Source organism: Ornithorhynchus anatinus, chromosome 8, assembly GCF_004115215.2.
Source record: "Ornithorhynchus anatinus isolate Pmale09 chromosome 8, mOrnAna1.pri.v4, whole genome shotgun sequence".
Classification (NCBI taxonomy): domain Eukaryota; kingdom Metazoa; phylum Chordata; class Mammalia; order Monotremata; family Ornithorhynchidae; genus Ornithorhynchus; species Ornithorhynchus anatinus.
The window spans coordinates 40,647,510-40,671,398 of NC_041735.1; the positions used below are offsets into that span (position 1 = coordinate 40,647,510).

General features: G+C 40.7%; 1 protein-coding gene across 1 annotated transcript in view; it reads right to left on the minus strand.

The window, feature by feature from the left end:
• Positions 1-293: 293 nt before the first annotated feature.
• The window catches only part of HACL1 (2-hydroxyacyl-CoA lyase 1), a 32,410-nt gene continuing 8,814 nt past the window's right edge, over positions 294-23,889 (minus strand). Inside the window, exons 5-17 of the mRNA XM_029070719.2 lie at positions 22,504-22,576; positions 20,059-20,136; positions 18,015-18,109; positions 15,660-15,772; positions 12,664-12,799; positions 10,945-11,050; positions 10,181-10,264; positions 8,721-8,822; positions 7,547-7,701; positions 6,383-6,541; positions 5,805-5,912; positions 3,259-3,445; positions 294-1,321 (exon numbers count right to left, since the gene is read on the minus strand). Of these exons, the coding sequence (XP_028926552.1) occupies positions 1,289-1,321; positions 3,259-3,445; positions 5,805-5,912; positions 6,383-6,541; positions 7,547-7,701; positions 8,721-8,822; positions 10,181-10,264; positions 10,945-11,050; positions 12,664-12,799; positions 15,660-15,772; positions 18,015-18,109; positions 20,059-20,136; positions 22,504-22,576 (1,429 nt within the window). The 3' untranslated portion in view covers positions 294-1,288. The remainder of the gene's footprint in view (positions 1,322-3,258; positions 3,446-5,804; positions 5,913-6,382; positions 6,542-7,546; positions 7,702-8,720; positions 8,823-10,180; positions 10,265-10,944; positions 11,051-12,663; positions 12,800-15,659; positions 15,773-18,014; positions 18,110-20,058; positions 20,137-22,503; positions 22,577-23,889) is intronic.

Here is a 23,889-nt window from a genome sequence, read left to right on the forward strand (position 1 = left end):
GGTGGATATATCACCAAAAAAGCCAATTTTTCATTTTGAGGGTGGGGAGAGAAACGGAGCAAGGAATTTAGAGGGGACTAGGTGAGGGTAGGTTCGAAGAACTCACAGGTAAGGACACCACCATCTAGGGTCTTTTCAGATATGACTGGAAACCCTCAGGCCTTGTCAGAGACCTGAGATGAGCAAGTCTGGAAGCCTAGCTCAAAAAGCTGTGGGGGTCATTCATAACACAGGACCTTTTCAATGACAGGAAAGTGAGTTCAGTTTCAAAAGACGCGCACGAGACAACGACCTTTTTCAACCGTGGTTCACATGAAGTTTCTTTAATGGGAACTTTATCGTGGTTTATATGATCACAATTTATACCATTTACCCACACTGTTCTGTCTTCCCTCAAAGACCGGCTGCAGTTTATGTCTGTACCTCAGTTTACCAACTGACAGAAGCTGTTTGGTCCTTACTGGGACTACACCAATTTGTTGATAAGGGATTGACGGTTTGATTTTGCTTTGTTATGGGAGACTACAGCTTTGATAAGTGTTTATGCTGTAACATTTCATTCATTCAATTGTATTTACTGAGCGCTTACTGTGTGCAAAGCAACGTACTAAGCATTTGGGAGAGTACCATATAACTTCTACTTATCCAACTTAAGGCAATAAAATTAATTTGCCTTCATGTTTTCATTTGAGCAGCATTAGCAGCAGGAATGACAGAGCAGATAGTAAGGAAATATTTTACTTAAATATTATTTTTTATCCTATTATACCCCAGTTGCCAACTCACACTTGTCAGGAATTCCCAAGTATACCGCTTTAGTATTAGTACTTAGGTTTACACAAGGCTTTTCTTGTGTGGCTCAGAAGAGTTTTCCAATAACTGATGAATAGTCCTGACAAGTACAGGAGGCAGAGAAATGAACTATATTATGTCAAACAATAGCATACGATAACCCATGATGTCAAAGGCGGAGGTATGAAGTCTTTAGCCCTTTTGCAGATTAAAAAAAGTGTTTGATTTTGAGACTGGATTTAAATAGATGGGGTGAACTACATAAAAAGAGCTGCTGAAACTTAACAGGAATAAAGGGTGCTCTGCCTTTTCTGTGGTTGCAAATGGATATTCTGAAAAAATAAAACTGGGTAAACAGACTCCAAAAATATTTTGTATCTAAAATACCTGATTCTAAAAATGTTGCCTTATTTTTCTTAGTGCATTTTTAAAAATTTCGATATCCCTGGTTTGTAAAATGGATTTCATCTTGTTGGAAGGACACAGACATCTTCACTCACATGTTGGAACGGGTGAGCCAGTGAAAATCCTAGAAGAGAAAAGACACTGACGAGAGTATATTCAATAAGAAGTACAATTTACAAGTATAAGAACTGGAAACAGAGTGCCATAATAATAATAATGTTGGTATTTGTTAAGCGCCTACTATGTGTAGAGCACTGTTCTAAGCGCTGGGGTAGATACAGGGTAATCAGGCTGTCCCACGTAAGGCTCACGGTTAATCCCCATTTTACAGATGAGGTAACTGAGGCACAGAGAGGTTAAGTGACTTGCCCACAGTCACACAGCTGACAAGTGGCAGAGCCGGGAGTCGAACCCATGACCTCTGACTCCGAAGCCCAGGCTCTTTCCACTGAGCTACGCTGCTTCCCTAAGTTACCCCTGCTGCCCACCTTCAAGTGACACTGGACCTGGAACCAGGGTAAAAGCATGGCACTGCCTTCCCCAACTCCCTCTCCTCTCTGCATCATCTGTGCTCTTGGATCTGTACCTTTGAAGCACTTGATAGTCCCCCGACACTCAGCCCCACAGCATTTGGGTACATATTCATAATTTCTTTATATTGATACCCGTCTCTCCGTCTACACTGTAAATTCATTTTGGGCAGGGAACACGAATACCAACTCTGAATCGTACTCTTCCAAGCACTCAGTAGAGTGATCTGAACACAGTAAGCGCTCGATAAATATGACTGATTGCTGCTTTATGTTCCTTTCTTGAGCACTCGACTTAGCTTTCTCTATCTCTTCCAACAAGCACTGTTCTGGGACTTTCCCCACTGGCTTTAAGGCTAATCCATATTGTAACAGGAAGAGGATAGTTGAGTTCATGCAGCACTGATGCTTCATTCCAATGGCTCCTTCCCTAGACAGTACAAGGTAGAGGACTCAAGGTATGAGATAAGGAGAAGGGAAGATCATCACTATGCTAAGTCAGACTGTCATCACCAATTAATCAATACATCAGTGGCATTTTTTGCCTGAAGGGTTGCTTTGGGTAAGTGGGTCTACAGGGGCGCAGCCCAAAATCTTCATCACTGTAAACAGGGCATCATCACTGTAGAGAAGCAGCGTGGCTCAGTGGAAAGAGCCTGGGCTTTGGAGTCAGAGGTCATGAGTTCGAATCCCAGCTCTGCCACTTGTCAGCTGTGTGACTGTGGGCAAGTCACTTAACTTCTCTGTGCCTCAGTTCCCTCATCTGTAAAATGGGGATGAAGACTGTGAGCCCCACGTGGGACAGCCTGATTCCCCTGTGTCTACCCCAGTGCTTAGAACAGTGCTCTGCACATAGTAAGCGCTTAACAAATACCAACATTTTTACTATTATTAGGGCAAGGGTAATCTTGCTGAAAGAATGAACAACAGGAGAAACCTTGCCATTAGCACTGACATCTTCAAAAGTCAGCTAAGAAAGAGCTACTATTAACGGAGTGGAAAGAAATGGCAAAAGTCCCAATGATCTCTTTGCTTAAAAATGTCTATGGAATAATCATAATAATGATAAAAAGTGTGGTATTTGGGCCAAGGCACTGTACTAAGATCTTGGGCATATCCCCATCTTACTTGGGGAGCACAGTCTAAAGGGGAGAGAGAGCAGCTTTTTTATCTCCAGTTTAATAGGTAAGGAAATTGAGGCCCAGAGAAGTGACTTGCTCAGGCTCACAGACCAGGTAAGTGAGGCAGCAATTAGAACCCAGATCTTCTGACTCCCAAACCCATTCACTTTCCACTATTCTATGCAGCTTGTCTATACAAGTGAATAACTTTCCCATTTTACACTTCTCTATATCCTTATTTTTCCCATAATATCCAACTAGGAAAGCAATAAATTATAGACTCGTCTATCTCCCACTTTCATCTGGTTGGGAACAAAATTTTCCTATTGAGGCATTATGGCTGACAATGAGTTTGAATAAATGCAAAACTCCAGGAAGATCTACTTGTGAAGACATCTCTTCTTTCTTACCTGTTCCTTTCGACTGGCTTGAGGCTCAATCATGACATTGATGAGAGAAGGCATAGTCTTCTCTTTTAAACCTGCTCTCAAGGCATTTTGCAACTCCTGTGGTGTTTGAACAAAGTATCCCTTGCCCCCAAAAGCAGTCATAACCTGCTCATAATGGGAATTGGGCAAGAGAGAAACAGGAGGAGCCCTAATAAAAAAGAAATGAAATGGTAATTGACATAGGATTTTAGCCCTTCTGAAATAATCACTATTAACAGCATGCCATTTAAACACTTTTCAATACACAATGCTATGTAAGTAGGTGATTTTTTTTTTTATCTCATGAACTAAGGCAGTTCTGAAAACACAAACCAAGAGCACAGAAATTGAATTGCTATTTCTTTCATTAGCAAAAAAAGGCGAGAGAACACTGAAATCAGACATTGAGATTGAGCCAGAATGATGATAAAATTGAAGCATGATTTTGTACTAGTTTGAGAATTGATAGGCAGACATCAAAAATAAATATGTAATTTTTATTAGGGCTAAGGGAGATTTTGAAACAAAACTTCTAGTTGGGAATATTCCAGTTTCAGACTACAAGAGGTATTGAGATTAGAAAAATCTATGTCCAAAATGATTTGGGAGATTGGTATAGAAATATAGGCTAAAAAACCAAATGAAAGTAATACTATGTCTGTTATTCCTCAGAAAATTCTGTAATATTTCAAGCCAAATTGCCAGTTGTGTAAAATAGGCTTATGAATGCTGATCACGGATGCTGTGTGAATATGTACATAAAATCTCCTGAAAAATATCACAATTATTGGTGATCATTTTTGAAAGGGTTTGAGGACTTCAAATACAGGCTATAGTAAATAAAACTGAAAATAATTCCCTGGGATCCCAGTGGGATCACTGTAAGGACAGAATTGGCTTAACCTTCACAAATGACCTGGAGTAAGAGTGAAATCAGTGTATTTGATGGTAAAATGACATGCAACTGAGCTACACAGCAGGAAAACTTCACAAAGCCACATGGGTGACCTGAAAAATGGCACATAAACTTCAAAGTGAGGTAATATACCTGGGAGAAAATAATACAAATTACAACCAGGGGCTGCTAGGTTCTGAGACAGTAGTCTCATCTCAGGAAAGAGATCAGAGTTGATTACTGAGTGCTCCATTAATAACTGTTTTTAACATCTGGTGGCAGCCAAAAAGGCCAACCAAATGCTGAGCATTATTAGGAAGAGAAATAGAAAATGAAAAGCCCAATTTTGCTACCTGACCTAGTATTCCTACAACAGTGGGGTCGGGTTCTTCCATAGTCCCACATTTAAGAAGTCATGCTGTACTACTCACTGTGTCTGGTGCCACACACTTCCAAAAACACGTCACAAAATGCACAAACTGGTTCATACCGACAAGACTGAGGTTCCCCAATCCTCTAACCCACGTTCCAGTCAAATAATAAAAATTGTGGTGCTCATTAAGTATCCACTAGGTGCCAGGCACTGAACTAAGTGCTGGGATGGGTACAAGCAAGTTGGATTGGACCCAGTCCTTGTCCTACGTGGGGCTCAGAATTTTAATCCCCATTTTACAGAAGAGGTAACTGAGGTACAAAGAAGTTAAGTGACTTGCCCAAGCCCACACAGCCGACAAGTGGCGGAGCCAGGATTAGAACCCATATCCTTCTGACTCCCAGGCTCATGCTCTATCCACTAGACCTGCTGCTTCTCACGCATAACTAATGGGTGTACAGTTCTGTTATCCAGCAGTATTATACTTTTCCTAAGATGTGGAAAACACGAAAGGCAGGCAAAGTAAATAGGAGAAGCTTCTGTGTGAGGATCAATCTGAAAAGTTTAGGACTGAAGGCTTATGGGAAGCAGAGTGACTCAGAGGAAAGAGCCTGGACTTGGGAGTCAGAGGTCATGGGTTCTAATCCCAGCTCAGCCACTTGTCAGCTGTGTGACTTTGAGCAAGTCACTTATCTTCTCTGTGCCTCAGTTACCTCACCTGTAAAATGGGGATTAAGACTGTGAGCCCCATGTGGGACAACTTGATCACCTTGTATCCCCCCAGTGCTTGGAACAGTGCTTTGTACATAGTAAGCGCTTAACAAATGCCATTATTATTATTATTATTACATCAAAGAGTGGAGATAGGATAACAGAATTTTTGTTCATACAACCCACATCAACAGGACAAAAAGGTTTAAGTTGGCAGGCTCAAAATAAACAAAATAACCACTTCACCCAGAAGGTAGCAAATATGGAATTTACTACCACACAAATTTATGAAGGTTGAAAATAGAGGAATCTGAATACATTCATATGTAAGAGGTCTTTCTGGATCAGTAGAGGGAAAGTTAGGAATATTAAACGGCAAGTCCCTAACCATTAGAATGAATGACAAAAAGTGCAATTAACTACAATTCCTCCCAGCAACCCATTGCCAATGTCAGTACTAAAAGCGAGGCTGGAAGAATGATTCTGATCTGTAAAATGATTTTCTTATATGCATATGCTTCTTGGTGGACACAGTTGTAAAGTACTTACACAATGGTAGTGTCTCCAAGTTTTAATATCTCCTTCCAGGTATTGGCATCGAAACCTTGGTAAATTCCATTATTGTTGACCACAATAATGAGTATTGGCAAGTTATACCTGAAATTGTTAAGCATGAGGAAAAAATGATTTTAAAGTTCTAAAGAATATTTCTATCTGGGGAGAAATTTTAAAACAAAATGGGTATTAGTTCAAACGTATGAAAGTTGTACTACAAATTTAGCAATGTTAAAGGAAGGTGTGTTCAAATTTTCACCAAAAGATATAAATGAAATTTCTTATTATGGGTTAACACATTTATGTCCAGTAAAGAACAGAAGGGGATAGGCTTGTTAAATAAAAATGAGTTATGGGCTGAAAAGGAAAAAAAATTGTAAGTTTACAAATAAGGTTCTCTAGAAATTCTAATACTTATTTCTACAGCAACAGAGGCTTTAAGGTTCATTTCATTGGGACTTCCCAATTCCTGGCAGGCATTAAGGCAATGATGGTGTAATATATTAATCATTACACTGAAAACAGTTTGATTTAGCACGTGCGATTTGTGATTCAATACACATGGCATCTACCTGCAGATGGTCTCCACCTCCATACCCGAGAATCCAAAAGCACTGTCTCCTTCCACACAGATCACCTTTTGCTCTGGGTTTCGATCTCTAGTCACCACTGCAGCTGCAATGGCAAAACCTAAGCCAACTCCCATCGTCCCAAATGTGCCAGCATCAAGTCTATGGAGAAAAAGGCCAAACAGAGTTTCTACCAACGTCACTCCACAGGGAATTAAACAGTTTGAGGAAGAGAAACTAGACAACACTTGTTGAGTTTACCACTATCATTCCTTCAAAACCCTGGTCTTACACAAGCTAAATATTCAGGAGAAGTCAAAGTTGTTTCACGGCTTCTTAATTAGTACACACAGCGAAAGAATACCTTGTATATACACTGTACAGGTATTTGAATTTAAGAGTTTTTTCCACATATGACAAAACTTTCATTTTGAATAAATGAATGAAAAATGAATAAACCAATGCAGGATTTGACCCATCTTTTTTGTTTTATGGTATTTTAATTACACTCTCCGAAGCACTTAGTATAGTGCTTGGCACACAGTAAGCGCTCAATGGAAGGAAGGAAGGAAGGAAGGAAGGAAGGAAGGGAGGGAGGGAGCGAGGGAGGGAGCGAGGGAGGGAGGGAGGAAGGAAGGAAGGAAGGAAGGAAGGAAGGAAGGAAGGAAGGAAGGAAGGAAGGAAGGAAGGAAGGAAGGAAGGAAGGAAGGAAGGAAGGAAGGAAGGAAGGGAGGGAGGGAGGGAGGGAGGGAGGGAGGGAGGGAGGGAGGGAGGGAGGGAGGGAGGGAGCTCTTACTATGTGCCAGGCACTGTACTAAACGCTGGAGTAGATACAAGCGAATCAGATAGGACAAAGTCCATGTCCCATATGGGGTTCACAATTTTAATCCCCATTTGACAGATGAGGTAACTGAGGCACAGAGAAGTCAAATGACTTGCCCAAGGTCACAATGAGACAAGTGGCAGAGATGGAATTAGAATCCAGCTCCTTCGGACTCCTAGGTCTGTGCTCTATTTACTAGGCCACACTACTTCTTAGGCAAGGAAAAAGACCTCATTAAAACCACACAGTCCCTGAAACATCAGTCTGCACAACAGTTTTTCGTTAGTGCACTGAAAAAATACATAACATAATATTGTTGTTTTTACAAAAAAAGAAAACCTCACCTATGACGAGGAAGGCAGTTCTGAAGCACAGTACGTCCAATATCCATTGTATTTGCTCCTTCGCTTACTATTATACAATCCTTTGGCAGTTGTTGTTGAATATGATGGAATACAGTGTAGTAATTCATAGGCAGAGATACTTGGGATGCCAGTTTCTAAAAATTGGTATTAAAAAAAACCACTCAAATACTGGAGCCATTTCATTACTGCAATTCCCTCATAGTTACAGTTGATGCTAGTGGCAGAGTTGTGGCAACCTGGAACCTTGAAAGAGCTGATGGAGGGAGCCGGCAATAACCTGGGCCTGAGCTGTAAGGCTACCAAGATAGAGGGAAAGCTATGTATACTATCCAGAAGTCAAGTGGTCAGACAGTAAAGTCCACTCTGGCACACCCTCCCCAAATTTTCGGTCATAATCCCGCACAACCGGAATGCACAAGGCTGTACACGGCCACGTCGGACCGCTGTCTTGGAATGCCCTCCCTCCTCACCTCCGCCAACTCTCTTCCCCTCTTCAAAGCCCTACTGAGAGCTCACCTCCTCCAAGAGGCCTTCCCAGACTGAGCTTCCCCTTCTCCCTCTGCTCCCTCTCTGCTCCCCCTTCACCTCCCCTCAGCTAAGCCCCCTTTCCCCCCTTTCCCTCTGCTCCTCCCCCTCTCCCTTCCCCTCCCCTCAGCACTGTGCTCATTTGTATACATTTTTATTACCCTATTCATTTTTGTTAATGAGGTGTACATCTCCTTGATTCTATTTATTGCTTTTAAGTTGTCTTGTTTTTGTCTGTGTCCCCCAATTAGAACATAAGCCCGTCAATGGGCAGTTTGTCTCTGTTGCCGAATTGTACATTCCGAGCACTTAGTACTGTGCTCTGCACATAGTAAGTGCTCAATAAATACTATTGAATGAATGAATAATGGCCTACAGGCCTAAGACAATTAGGAAAAAAAGAACTTTCCCTTCTACCCCAACTAAGGCTCACCCTCTCATCTACTAGGGAAGAATGGGGTTCACTATAAGATGATTCTGAGTTGCTCTGAAAGTTCCTGTTAGTTGAGGTGAATAAGACATAGGACTGTTAGGAGACATTCTGCCTCACATTGAATTTCAGCAACACCCAACTGTGGATTGAACAGTGGGGTTTAAAACTCTGGAATTCCACAGTAATTGATTTTACCTTGGATAGTTCTTCATTGCTCTTCTTTTTCTCTTTCAGAGTCTTCCACCATTCAGTATTTGGAGGATATTTCCACGGTCTTTTCTCGAAATAATCTAAAAGCTAAGGTGCCACAAGAATTATTTTCCTATGATACGGAACCCACATATATTTAGAAAAGCAGCATGGTCTGGTGGAAAGAGCACAGGCCTGGAGTCAGAGGACCTGGGTTCTAATCCCTGCTCTGCCAGTTGTTTGCTGTGATACCCTGGGCAAGTCACTTAACTTTTCTGGGCCTCAGTGTCCTCATCTGTAAAACAGGGGTTCAGTAAGTGTTCTCCCTCATACTCAGACTATGAATTTTGGTGGGCAGGAACTGTGTCTACCCTAGCGCTTAGTACAGTGCTTGGCACATAAGCGCTTACCAAATACCATAATTATATATGTTCACATTAACAACAAAATCACTTTTTAAAACGAACTATACTTAAAACAAAGACTCTCATAATATTTTAAGCCAAGTGGCAAGGGGATGATGAAAAGTAGCCAAGGACAACAGAACTTGCCCTCTTAAAACCTTATGAATGGAGGTAGGTCTTAATAGAAATGAGACTCTCAACTCTCAAGCAGAATTCTCAGGGGTGAGAAGATACTCTCCCATAAAGGGCATATTTCTTTACTGTCAGTGAACAGATTCCCTTATTCCCTGGGGTCCACCTGGCACCCAAGAGGAGTTCCCCAACCCCATGCAGAAACCCAGCACTTAGGAGTCTTCCTTGATGCAGTAAAAAGGATACACACGATAAAAGCTCTGCAGGCTTCCATCCCATTAGATGAGGCCCATCGGAAAAGAAAGTTCGGACCCAAGGAAAACCCACACTCTGGGACAATGAAAAGAAATATAGCTTCTTTTCTGAATAATCTTCACCCCCCACATCTGAATATGAGAATTACAGAATCTAGCTAACCTCATATTTGAGGTGCAGAAGTAAAAGGTCAACTTTCAAACTAAAAAATCCTGAATTAGATTCTATAGTGCCCAAAACTAAGACCCAACTGTAAGCTAGGCACCTCTGGAACCTACATTAACTCTCAGGGTACACTTAGTCAATGACTTGATATTATAAAAAGCATGCTGGTCACCTTTTTAGATATATGTGTGTTATACTGTACTATCCCAAGCACTTACTACGGTGCTTTGCACACAGTAAGTGCTCAATAAATATGATTGATTGATAGAGCTTCCCAAAGGGCCTAGAGCTGTTTGCATGGTGAGATCATTTGTTTCATTAAATTATAAATGCACATTCCAATATTTCCAAGTACTTTCTCATGAGACATTTCAATGGCAACAGATACTAGTAGGCTGGTATTACTACTTGATAACATTATAAGGTAGAACATAAATGTTTAAATACAAATATGTGTTTTTAAAAGGAAAATTAAAAGCCAAAATATAGGCAAGAGGTCTTCTAAATTACCTGTTCAGTGACGGCATTTAGATCACCTAGCAGAGCTGCTACGGGCCTTACATTATTCCCCAGCTCTTCAGCACAGATATCAACCTACAATGAGACCACACCACTGAAAACACCATGCAGATAAATAATAATGATTTAATTACTCAATTCAATGAACTGCATGCCAAATATAGCAATCGTAAGATGTCATACTAAAAGTAAACAAAGAAAATCAAGAAATAAGTGATATAAGCACAGTGGCTAAAAAAATCTGGCAGGTTCTTTCAGATTAATTATATTCTACTGAATCTTAAGTCTATGCTTTTTGATTCAGTATATCCACAGGAACAGTTGTCAATATGATTTCTATTTTAAATATGAACCGATATCGAGTTTTAATCAGTACTGTACAAATTTAGTTTTACAATACATGAAAATAGTTTAAATCTACAGCCCTGTGTAGACTTGTTCTTTTCCTATTACACCAAGTGCTTTTCTTCTATTCTTATTTAATTTATTTGAACAGTTATATTTGCAGAAAGTCAGCTATTTCATCGATGAATATTGCTTATTGAATAAACTTGTGATTTTTGATTACAGTTTCAAATTTTCAAAAAGTGGTAGTGTTTGAAATGGAAATTTATTTCCTGTTTTCATAATTTTATAAGAAAGTTAACCAAAATAAACATTTTACAATAAAAATACTTGATCTGTATCAGAAAAAATATATAACTGTTGCAAGAAAAAAAGGGGAAGGGAGGAAAGAATGCTTATTCTATAGTCACCTGGATAATTTTAACATCTGGTTGATATCTGGGAGGGAGTCCAAAATGTAAAATCCAATTTAACCTGGCACCAAGTAATATGATTACATCAGCATGCTGCAAAGCCCTGTTAAGAGATTAAAACGTAACCACTGGCATGAAAATATGTTTATGTTTCTTTTAACAAACATCACCAGCTCCTTTCAGAACAAGGCTAAAACAAGTGTTCATGGAAGGTTTCAAGACACCTTGTTTTATTTTGATTCTCCAGTCAACAGATTTTAAAGTCAACAATTTTTTAAAGTCATTATTTGTGAGATTGAAAGAAGTGATTACAGTACAGTTGCTCCTAGCTTTACCCATTTTTTTGGTTGTTAAACCTTTCGTTTCATGAATTCTACCTTTCTGCAGAACTAGTCACTCTAGTTCAGTGAGGAATGCTTGAATCTCTTGAATTCCTGAGTTCAAACTTGCTGGTAAACATAATTCTCACAAAAGCTTCTTTAGATGGAGAACCAAAGTTCTCTGTTGGGGGAGAGTTTGAGGCTTTCCCAAGTGCTTAGTAGAGTGTTTTCTGCACAGAGAAAATGCTCAATAAATACCATTGATCGATTGATGCTCAACTTTTTGCTCCTCTGCTCTCCTCTAAATTGTCTTACATGCTGCCATTTCTTCCCTAACATGTTTTTACTTGGCATTTTGGATAGAATGTTGTTAGGGATTGGGGGACTGGTCTTTTGATAAAATTTGTTTATCTGGAGAGAATGCGACTGAAGTGTTGGAAGGAAAGGAGGTGGGCAGGCAAGTGGTGCTGATCATGGTCATGGTGCTTGTCAATAGCATGAGTTTTCTTTAACATGGGATTTATCAAGAATGCAACCCCATGTTATGGGAGAACTGAGCATAGTCTGTCTTCGTAGGTAAAACTGGGCTTTTTCACATGAGTTGTTTGCACAGGCTTTCATCAAAATGTAATCCTAGTACATTCTAGTAGTAAATCAATAGGATTTATTGAGGACTTATTGTGTGCACAGCATTGTACTAAGTCCTGTGGAAAGTACAACAGAGTTAGTAGATACTATCTCTGCCTGCAAGGAGATTATGGTCTAGAGAGAAAATTGTGGGATCGTTACTGTCCCACATGGGCTCAAAGTCTAAGTAGGAGGAAGAAAAAGTATTTAATATCCATTTCATAGATGAGGCAACAAGACACAAAGAAGTCAAGTGACTTGCCCAAGGTCATATAGCAGATAGGCGGCAGATCTGGGATTAGGACCCAGGTGTTTTTACTACCAGGCATGAGCTCTTTCCACTAGACTATGGTGCTTCTCACAATAAAATCAGGGAGAACTGAATTTTAATATATGACAGATACTGCAAGTCATTGTCAGAGACGTGTTAATCCTACACTTTCACACTTCCAGACTCACTCGGGGGTTGCCAACCTTATCTAAGACAATTCCCAATAAAATCAGGAAGCAATTTAATTCAGGGGAGCTGGGCCTAAGGAAATCCAGGACCTCAAATAAATCTGGCATAATCCGTGACAACATGAGCTCATCGTCAAATATCCATTTAGCAACTCTTGCTGTAGATGAAATAGAAATAGATATGCCCAGTTCCAAATTAAAGTATTTTAGACGGACTTTAAATTTTTTCCACTGACTCTAAAAACCATTTAATAGTAATAAGGCCAAACTGAGCTGAATGGAAGGACTTTTAATCTAGCATTACACAAACCTGGATCTGGCTGCAGCTACACAGTTTGGGTGGTTGTCAGGAACAACTCCCTTGCCCATAGGAGTGGGTAAGAACGGCAAGCCACACTGCTCCACAAACTTTCGGATGTTCTCTTCGGCACAGGCATAAGCAGCACCTAGAAAGGTCAAAACACACTGAGCTCCTTGGAGCAGTATCTTAGCTACTGTAACTGTAAGATGCTTTTTAACCTCCTATGATCCCTCTAGAGTGAAGCTCATGGTGGGTAAGGAACGTGCCTACCAACTCTGTTGGACTGTACTCTCCCAAGCGCTTACTAGAGCACTCTGCACACATTAAGCGTTCAAACACCACTGATAGATCGATTTTTGAGATGGAAGAGCTAACAAGTCAGAACACTGATCATGAAGGACCTAGAAACACATTTACATTTGCGGTGTCTCAAAAGAGATGTCAAAAATTGCTTTGATTCTACTTGATCTTATAATTCTCTTTATCAAGAAAACAAGCACAAGCCTGACACTAAGGAAATACTCACATTATCATTTCTACTTCAATGCATATATGCATTACAATAATGCATTATTCATTATGCAATTGGGTTAAAACAAGATGAAGGAATACGGAAACAGTTAGGGTAACATGGCAGGGAACTCCCTCCCCTCTTTCCCAAATATACTCTCTCATCCTTTCAAAATATACCCCCAACTCCATCCCTTTTGACCTTCTAATTAAATGAATGTATGCTTTTCTTCCTTCCCTTACTGCCATTTTTAATGGCTTGCTCTGTAACGTTTTATGTTCCCCTTTCCTTAACCAAAAAACCCGCCCAAAAAACCCTTCCCTGGATCTCACTGAACTTTCCAGCTAGTTCCCTATCTCCGTGCTCCATTCTGATCCAAATCCTTCAAATTGGCTACAAACACCCCCTACCTCCACTTGAGCTCCAACTCTCTTATTGTCCTTCTACAGTCTGGTCTCTGACCTCTTCGCACCGCTGGAGAGCGTTCTTGGAAGTTCACCAAGAACCTTCTTCTTGCCAAATCAATTGGACATTATTCTCTTCTAATCCTCCTCGACCTCTTGGTTGCTTTTGATATTGTAGACTACTCCCTTCTCCTGGAAACATTATCGAACTTTGGCTTTATTGGCACAGTTTGGTACTGACTCTCCTCAACCTCCTTGTTCACTGCTTCTCAGTCTCGTTCAGCAACTTTTCCTCTGTCTCCACTTCTTAACGGCGGGTGTACTCAAGTCTATGTCTTGGATCCCTTTTTCCTTCTATTCTCACTTCCTTTGGGAGCTTATCCACTCCCATCACTTCAAATATCACCTCTATGTGCATGATTCCCGAATCTATCTCACTACCCCTAACCACTCACCACTTCTGCATTCACTCATTTCCTTCTGCCTCCAACGCTACGTTTTTCCCACCAGCACTTCAAGCTTCACATGCCCCAGACTCAATTCCTCATCTTCCATCCCAAAATAATAATGTTGGTATTTGTTAAGCGCTTACTATGTGCAGAGTACTGTTGTAAGCAGTGGGGTAGATACAGGGTAATCAGGTTGTCCCATGTGAGGCTCACAGTCTTAACTTTGAGAAGCAGCGTGGCTCAGTGGAAAGAGCACAGGCTGTCAGAGGTCGCAGGTTCTAATCCCACTCTGCCACTTGTCAGCTGTGTGACTTTGGGCAAATCAATTAACTTCTCTGGGCTTCAGTTACCTCATCTGTAAAATGGGGATGAAGACTGTGAGCCTCATGTGGGACAACCTGATTACCTTGTATCTACCCCAGCGTTCAGAACAGTCCTCAGCACATAGTAAGTGCTTAATAAATACCAACATTATTAATCCCCATTTTACAGATGAGGTAACTGAGGCACAGAGATGTTAAGTGACTTGCCCACAGTCACACAGCTGACAAGTGGAACCTCTCTTCTGCCTAACTTTCCCATCACCAGTGACATCACCAATTAAGTTAATGGTATTTATGGAGCGCTAACTGTGTGCAGAGTACTGTACTAAGTGCTTGGGGAAGTCCAATACAAGAAGTAGCATGGCCTAGTGGAAAGAGCACGTGTCTGAGAGTCAGAAGAGTCAGAAGTTCTAGTCCAGGCTCTGCCGTTTATCTGCTGGGTGATCTGGGGCAAGGCACAGTTTCTCTGTGCCCCGGTTACCTCCTCTGAAAAATGGGGACAGGGCCTGTGTCGATCCCAATAATCTTCTATCTACCCCACCACTTAGTACCCTGCCTGGTACATACTAAGCGCTTAATGAATACCATACGAAAAAAAACCCTGAGTTGGCAGACATGATCTTTGTCCACCTGGCTGTAAAGTGGGCAACCTTGGCATCATCCTTGACTCTTCTCTATTTCCCATATTTAGTCTGTCACCAAATCCAGTGGATTTTTCCTCCAAAACATTTCTGGGATTTACCCCATCTCCATCAGAACGGGAACCATATTGGTCCAGTCACTTGTTATATACCTGCTTGATGACTTCCTCACCCTGAATCTCTCTATCTTCTCTAGTTTAGACTTCACTATGATGTTCAGTTCATTTTTATAAAATGCTGCCTTGCATGACATGTTCTAAAGCCAATGGTCCGCAGTTTCTGTTGACTACTGTGATGAAGAGGCAATCACTGGAGGTTTCTGGGGAGTTGGAAGATGTATACACAAAACTAATGTCTTCAAACTACCATCCTGCTTTCCACTTAAATCTTGTATTTACTCAGTAACTGAATATTTGGGAAAGACAAAAAGGAGAAAAAATAGACGATGTCTGCTGTGACAACCTCTGACAGACAGGGTTTTGCTATCTGACTTTGACCACAAAAGAATCCTTAAAAGGAAGGAATCATCATCTCAAAATTCACAGAGAATCCTACTACCACAGATATTGCAATGGGGTGGGGAAAAACCTTTCCAGTTCAGAAATCTATTTCAAGTTCAAAGAGCAACTAATTCACAGTAAACAAATATTTGACTTTTCCAATAAGTGATCCACTACCTTTTCCAATGATCAGAAGCGGTCGTTTGGCATTTCTAATAATAGTGGCTGCTTCAGAAATAGCAGATGCATCTGCCATGCTGATGGGAGGTGGCAAGCAGCATTCAACATATCTAGAAAATAGAGTACTCAGTCTCAAATAAAACAGTAGTCACCGATGGCAATCAAGCATGGCATGAAGATCCATTTTATAGACAATCTGATGCTCCTCACTAGTCTTCTACTGAGGCCATTTCTTAGGAAAATATTTTGTTACCAAAGATGATTGTAGTTGAATATAATCAAAACCCTATGTATTCTCACCTCATGCAGGCCCATAAATAGAGTTGAGTTCAGAACCCTTGTATATTAATAATGTTGGTATTTGTTAAGCGCTTACTATGTTCAGAGCACTGTTCTAAGCGCTGGGGTAGACGCAGAGGAATCACGTTGTCCCACATGGGGCTCACAGTCTTAATCCCCATTTTACAGATGAGGTAACTGAGGCCCAGAGAAGTGAAGTGACTTGCCCACAGTCACACAGCTGACAAGTGGCAGAGATGGGATTCGAACCCATGACCTCTGACTCCAAAGCCCGTGCTCTTTCCACTGAGCCACGCTGTTGTTGCTAATGTAGTCTGAGAGGAATAACCTAGGGTTTAATTTCATGTTTGCTCATCGTAATGATGACCCTGCACAAGTTACAGAACAACACTGGGTCTCAGCTTCTCCCCCAGGAAAATTGGTCCCCTTCTTATTGCCTAATCATAATACACATATACATACACCTTAGTGTGCTGAGGATTTTTAAACCCTTGAAATTGCTCAAAGTAGAGAGAAAACAGAAAAGAATTAAAATAGAACTGAATACAATTTAAAAAAAGAAGCTATGATTCATATAGATTTTACACTGTTTCCATAGAAGCCTGTATATACTAGCATTCCATATTGTTATACGACTTTCCTGGCCTACTCTCACCTACATGTATAAATTCTGCTTATTAAAATAATTCCCTTAAGGGGATTTAGGAACTCAATGATGGAACATTCATGGAAATTTCTCTCCCTATTATGATGTATTCTATCACTTATAAATGAGGTATAAAAATACCCCGAATCTTATGGGCTGGTGGCAAGTCAATCAATCAATGGTATTTACTGAGCACTTACTGTGTGCCAAGCACTAAACGAAGCATTTAGGAGATTACAACACAACAAAGTTGGTAGACGCATCCCCTGCCTATTAGAGCTTACAGTCAAGAGAGGGAGACAGATATTAATATAAATTGTACATAATATATACATAAGTGCTATGAGGTTGATGGAGGGTGAATATCAAGTATTTAAAGGGTACAGATCAAAATGTATAGGTGACACCGAGGTAGAGGGAGTAGGGGAGAAGGCTTAAATGGGGATGGCCTCTTGAAAACGTGTTTTTAATAAGGTTTGAAAGGTGGGCAGAGTGATGGACTGATGTATATGGAGAAAGAGGGAGTTCCAGGTCTGAGGGAGGGTGTGGGAAAGGGGTCAGTGATAACACAGGCAGAGATCGAGTTACGGTGAGTAACTTGGCATCAGAGGAGTGAAGTGTGCAGAATGGACTGTAGTAGGAAATCAGTGAGGTGAGGTAAGATGGGGTGAGTTGACAGAACTTTAAAGCCAATGGGAAGGAGCTTCTGTTTGAGGCAGAGGTGGGCAGGCAGCCACGGGAGGGTTTTGAGGAGTGAGGAGATATGAAAGTCTTTTGAGAAAAACGAACCAGGCAGCAGAATGAAGTTTGGGCTGGAGTGAGAAGAGACAGGAGGCAGGGATGTGAACGAGGAGGCAGTGGACAGGAAAGGGTGGATTTTAGAAATGTTGTGAAGGTAGTACCAGCAGGATCTGGTTACAGATTGAGTATGTGGGTTGAATGAGAACGATGAGTCAAGGATAATGCCAAGGTTATTGGCTTTTGAAACAGGAAGGATAGAGGTGTTGTCTACAGCAATGGGAAAGACAGGTGGAGGGTAGGATTTTGGTGGGATCATTAGGAGTTCTGTGTTGGACACGTTTAGTTTGAGGTGACAACAGGACATCCGGGCGAGATGTCCTGAAGGCAGAGGAAATGAGAGACTGCACAGGAGAGGGGCCAGTGCTGGCCCCAGAATAACAGTGTTATGAATATAAAATAAATTAAATTAAGATGACAACATAAAACTTCAGGCTCAGTTTCCTTACTTAAAAAGTAAGCATCACTGCCTTATAAAATTAGGTTAATTTTATAAAATTATAGGTAAAGCTCATTTTTTCAAAGTTCAAAAACCACATGGACATTCTTTTTAATACATTAATCTAGTTGGGAAAATCCTACGCTAATAAAGTCTGACATATACTCACTTTATAGAACTCACAGCCACGTAGTGATTCACAAAGTCTCCAGGGATGTCAACATAGCAAGCACCTGGGCGACCATAAATGCTGTTTCTTACCGCCTGGATGAATACCAAGAAGACAACGGCACACTTCAGGACTCCTTAAAACACAGATACCGAGTCTCCCGTGGCCTCCAGTGACTCCCTGCTAGTAGTTTGGGCACTTCAAAAGAAATGTTTTATCTTTAAGACCACAAGTGACCCACCATGTAAACGGTGCCGCAAAACATTAAAAGATCACTTCATAATCTGAAGGAGTTAACAGTCCCCACCACGCAGTCAATTAACTATCACAGAGTCATGAGAAATGGGCAGAATCAGAATGATTCAGAACATACTGTTTCAGTAAACAACAATGCTATTCCTTTTCCATTTTAACAAAAAGGGTGGGACTAACCACCTTTATTTTCTTTTTCAAGTGACGTGAAAATTGCACTGTTTATAAGCTGGAGTCTTTAAGAGTGTCTTACTGAGATGATTTAAAATTAAGGAAAGCAGGCTGAGGCAACAACTGACTTGCCAGGTGACTTTCCCACTGCTCTTCAGAGAGAAACCTAAAGACCAGGGAATGGGACTTCTAACTATTAGTCTTCAAAAACCATTAAATGGTGTCATGTACATGCTTGAATATGTGGCCTTTGAGCATTCGATAATCACTCCACAGCACTTAGGCAGCTTTACTTTTATGTATTAAACTATTTATAATGTCTGTCTCCCCTCTAGACTGTAAGCTGATTATTGGCATGGAGAAAAGTCTGCTAATTCTGTTATACTGTACTCTCCCAAGTGCTTAGTACAGTGATCTGCACATAGTAAATGCTTAGTAAATACCATTGATCGACTGAAGTAAAATTCCCATTTTGCATAATCCAAATTGTAGGAACAGCATTTCTTAAAGAATAAACTGAAATGGTAAAACAATTCGCTCCAAAGGAAATTAGGCAGACAAGCTTTATTTGATGCCAAGCTATTTTATAAAATTTTATGCTATTTTAAGGGGCTCCAGAGAGTCTTTTATGGTACTTATTAAGCTTTTACTCTGAGCCAGACACTCTACTAAGTGCTGGGGTAGATACAAGCTATTCATAGGGCTCACATGGTTTCAATCTCCATTTTATAGATGAGGTAACAGGCACAGAGAAGTGAAGTAACTTGCCCAAAGTCACACAGCAGACAAGTGGCAGAGCCGGGAATCTGACCAGGTCCTTCTGATTCGCAGAGACATGCTCTATCCATTAGGTCATGCTGCTTCTCAACCATAAAAATGATTATGCTGTAATTATTTTACAACACTCACATGTTACATACCAGAGTCACATTACGATAAAGGCCATTTTTACATATTCTCTTAAAAAGGTAATTATTTCCTTTGTAACAGGTATTTACAATTTCAGAAGGGCAAGGTAGGTAACAGCCTTTTTGCTGGACTTAACCTGTGTCTTTCTATAATATATATCATTGGGGTTGATCAATTTCAATATCAACCCTGTTTTGCCAGATGAACTGGTATTTCTGCTGCCTTAAACCTGGGTATGGTGGCCAGATATTAGGCAAAGACGATAAAGCAATCATGCCAAAAAATTTCTACAGTTGATGGTTTGGGAAGAGATCAGATGAATAAAAGCTTTAGCTTCTGCAATATGTTAATAAATGAAAACTTGAGACAAAATTGCACACAATGAATGGACCTGAGCTTTTACCCTACTGACAATACCTAGCTTACGCTCTCAACAAAGATTCGACTTGGGAAAGAAACATTTGGACACCTTGGGGAGATTATTTCTAGTATACTTTATTTCAACTGTGTCCTTTTAATTCCATTTGGGAGGCAAGATTAAGATCAGTTAAATAACCAAATAGAATACTATGAAAGCTATGCAACTTTTACCTAGAAATGTTCCAGAGAGGTGAACTTTTCTAACCAGTATAAAATGATCATGGACCGAGAGGAACGTCCCAAACTTTAGGAAATTAAGAAATGTCAGGAAAAAAAGCATGGAATAACGTACCTTTTCTATGACTGAGGGAATAACTTCCACACTGCTTGGCCTGGCAGAAAACTTGCTGTAGAGCCTACAAGCTTCAACCTGAAAAGAGTTATTTAGGAAAGAAACCCAAAACACTACAGTAAATTTTTACTGTTTATGAAGCATTCGGTAAGTAATGAGCATCCTGTGGTCATTTTGATAACAATTCATCCTCTCACCTACAACTGCAGCATTTCTTGTCCAGTCTTCTAGCCACATTTTCCTACCCGGTCCTTGAATTCTCCCATCCATGCATTCATTCACTCATTCATTCTTTCTCCCTCATTCTCCCTCTCTCCCCCTCCCAGAAAGCAAGGAGTCTCCTGCCAGTTTACTCCATCTATTCATTTAGTTGGGAGCCAGAATCATAGTGTCTAGCCCTAAGGCAAAGCCCAAATTTCATCCCCTCCTTCCCTCCCCCTGATGCTGCTACTCTTCTTGGTATGGCTGAGATGCCGGGGAGTCGAGGGATTAGCAACCAAAGGGAAGAGCTATGATACTGTGTCCCCACTGTCTTGGACGCAATTCCTCAAATTCGAGTGCGTGCTCTGCCCACCTCTGACAAAGGAAAGAAAGGAGATGAGAGAAGAGAGTCTTGTGCTCTTAAAGGCACAGTCAACATGCTTCCTGCCACATTTTACATCACTGATGTGGTTCTGCTGCTTTTACTCCATCTCTGCTCCTTTCCCTTCAAGTCCTCTGGCAATACTATTCTCATATAATAAGTATTACTGTGATATTTGCTAAGCCTTAATACCTACAAAGTGCCGTGCTAAGCACTAGGGTAGATACGACACAATCAGATCAGATAAAGTTCCTGTTCCCCAGTGCAAAGAGGGCAGAGAGAGAAAGAACAGTTATTTAATCCCCATTTCACAGGTGAGGAAACTCAAGGCTCAGAGAAGTTAAGTGATTTGCCTAAAGTCAAACAGAAGGATTAGACCAAGGAATCCAGGCTCCCAGTCTTCGGCTCTTTCTACTACGCCGCTCGGCTTTCCTGCATGAGATGTTTGCTTGGGCATTTTTCCCTCCTTTTCAGAAGCAGGCTCCAGCTGCTATTTGCTCCGAGACCATCCTGGCCATTGCCTTGCTTTCCCTCTCCCCTCTCCTTCCAGGACGAGATCTCCACTGACTGACACACCTAGAGTATATACACAGGTAAAAGGGCGGAGCAAAAGTGGAGTGAGTGAGATCCTACGACATCTTCTAATGGATTGGGAAAGAGTGTCCTTTAGTAATCGAAAACACATTTAGATAAAAACTGGCAACACAATGATAGAATATTATTGCCCAAAAAAGATTTCAAAAGAGGGGGAGTTTCACTGAAGGAGAAATTAGCATTTTAAAATTTGAAGTAATTTCCTTAACAAAGTATTTATTCCCTTCATTCAATCATCCACTGGACTAAGCGCTTGGGAGACTATAACGATAGAAATTCCCTGCCCACAAAGAGTTTAGAGTCTACAGTCTTCCAATGCTACACACCTTAATATAATATTAATAGATGTTAGTAGCATGTAAGTAGATGTTTACTGATGCAAAGATCTAAAAATCTGAATATAAAGGCTACATGCTAGATAGAAGCAAAGAGGAAACAAAAATTCTGATGAACCCGAATTAAATACCACCCCAAATTTTATAAACTCAAATAAAGCAGGGTCTGTACACAGAGTGAGAGGGAATGTATTCTACCACTGCCTACCTTCGTTATCTGTCATCTCAACCAGTTACTTTTGCTCATGTCCCCAATTCAGTTTTATAGCTTAAAACAATCAAGATCAGTGAGGAGCAGATTCCGAGGTATCATCTGCTCTCTGGTACTAAGGCAACCCAAAGAGCTGCACTAGTGCTCTTATCTGCTGAGTGAACTTAGGCAAGTCACTTAACTTCTCTGTGCCTCAGTTTCCTCATCTGTAAAATGGGGACTAAATCCTACTCCTTTCCACCTAGACTGTGAGCCCCATGTGGGACAGGAACTGGGTCCAACCTGATATCTCTGTATCTATCCCACTGCTTAGAAGAGTGCTTGGCATATAGTAACTGCTTAATATAATAACAACAACAATGGTAGTAATGAGTGGTAAAGGAATACAATGACTAACAAGAATAAGAAAAAATGTGTGGAACTCCACAACTCTCTTGGGTTCTAAACAAAAACAGCCTTTCACTCCTCTGATTTGTTTCTTTTTTTGAATATAGCTTTTTAATAATAAATTGTAGTAATAAAGACCTAAGATCTGAGCGTTAACCAATATTAACATGCACAATTAGAAAGCTCCTGCATGACATAGTTCTTTTTCAGAAGGTGATTAACCAGCAGCACGTGGAAGATAGTGTGAGACAAATGTTCATTCACTCAGAATAATTTAATATCACGCAGGACAAATTTTTATAGAACCGTATGGAAATAAAATTACAATGGTGTACCTGAGGAAACTCCTGGAAGGCTCCCATTGTCTCTTGATTTCTGTCCGACGAGCCACCAATAACAATCACAGGCCTGAAATATTAAAGAGGTAGTACTGACTTATTTGTCCCAAGACCTGCCAAACGGTGAATCTGTACAGCTGAAGCGAGACAGTGGCCAGGTGATGGCTTTGCAGTACCCGCAGGGGATTCCCGGGAACTGGAAGGATGACAGGTGTGTGAAAGCAATTGTGGAAAAGGATGTGACCAGCTACAAGAGTGGCCCCAGTGTGCTTCCAATGGCTGGGTTCAGTCAAAAACTCCTCCTTCAATCAATAAAGGACCCCTTCTCCCTGACTTCTCCTCATCAGCTAAAGATGGTCACTAGAAATATGTACTAAGTTGGGGGGCAGGGAACATGTAGTTGACAGGTTTTGTATTTGTGGTGTTACCAATGTAATAAAATGAACTCCAGGAAATGTGAAATCAACTCTCTTCATAAAACCACATCAGAATGAAATCGTTAACTAATAAAATTCACTGAGAACCAAAATTCATAGGCACCTAACAAGATGAAGAATTAAAGGGGATTCTGGCAAATGGATTTAGATTCTTTAAAAAGAAGTTTTTATAGAAGATGACAGATAACAAAACTGGATGTGCCCATCTTTTGCATCTCTTTTCTTAAAATGATATGGGGTGATTGGTTTTTTTGTTTGTTTTTTTTTTTTTTTACATTTTTGAGCTTACCCGAAATGTCAAAATCAGTTTGGTTAACTAACAAACAGAATACTGCCAACATAAAAATTAAAAGTTTGCTTCACTCAAATGGGAGGCTCTAAGAGGAAATATATTTTTCCTTTTCATGATCATTAAAGATAAGACCAAGAGAACAACAAACCAACGGTGAGATGAAAGAAATACTGCCTTTAAAATGGAATTAATCCTTGGCTTGGATGCCAACACAACAAGGATGTTTAATCACGAATCACATGATGAAATCTGAGCCCAGCGGAGGCAGAAAGCCTGGAGCCTGACCATGCCCCATGAGCATGGGATTGCTCTGGTCTGAAGCCGAGTGGGCCAAACGGGATCCGGCTTCACTGTTCAGATGAGGCACGGCTGTGAATGGCTGGGGTGGGGTCCTAGTAACACCCCAGGAACTTATGTGTCTGCCCCATTCTTCCCCAGGTGAGGTAATTTTTGCCCCCCAACTTCCCAGAAGCCACAGCTCCCTTGACCAGGGAAGGCCTAAAATGCAAACTATCAGCTGGCCTCAGCCCAGCAAAGAAATGATGGATGAACCACGTATATTTTGTGGGGAGAAATTTAGGAAAACCACCCAATTAGAAAACAATATCCTATTATAATTTTTCTTCAAGGTAATGCTTTACTTTTAAACAAGCA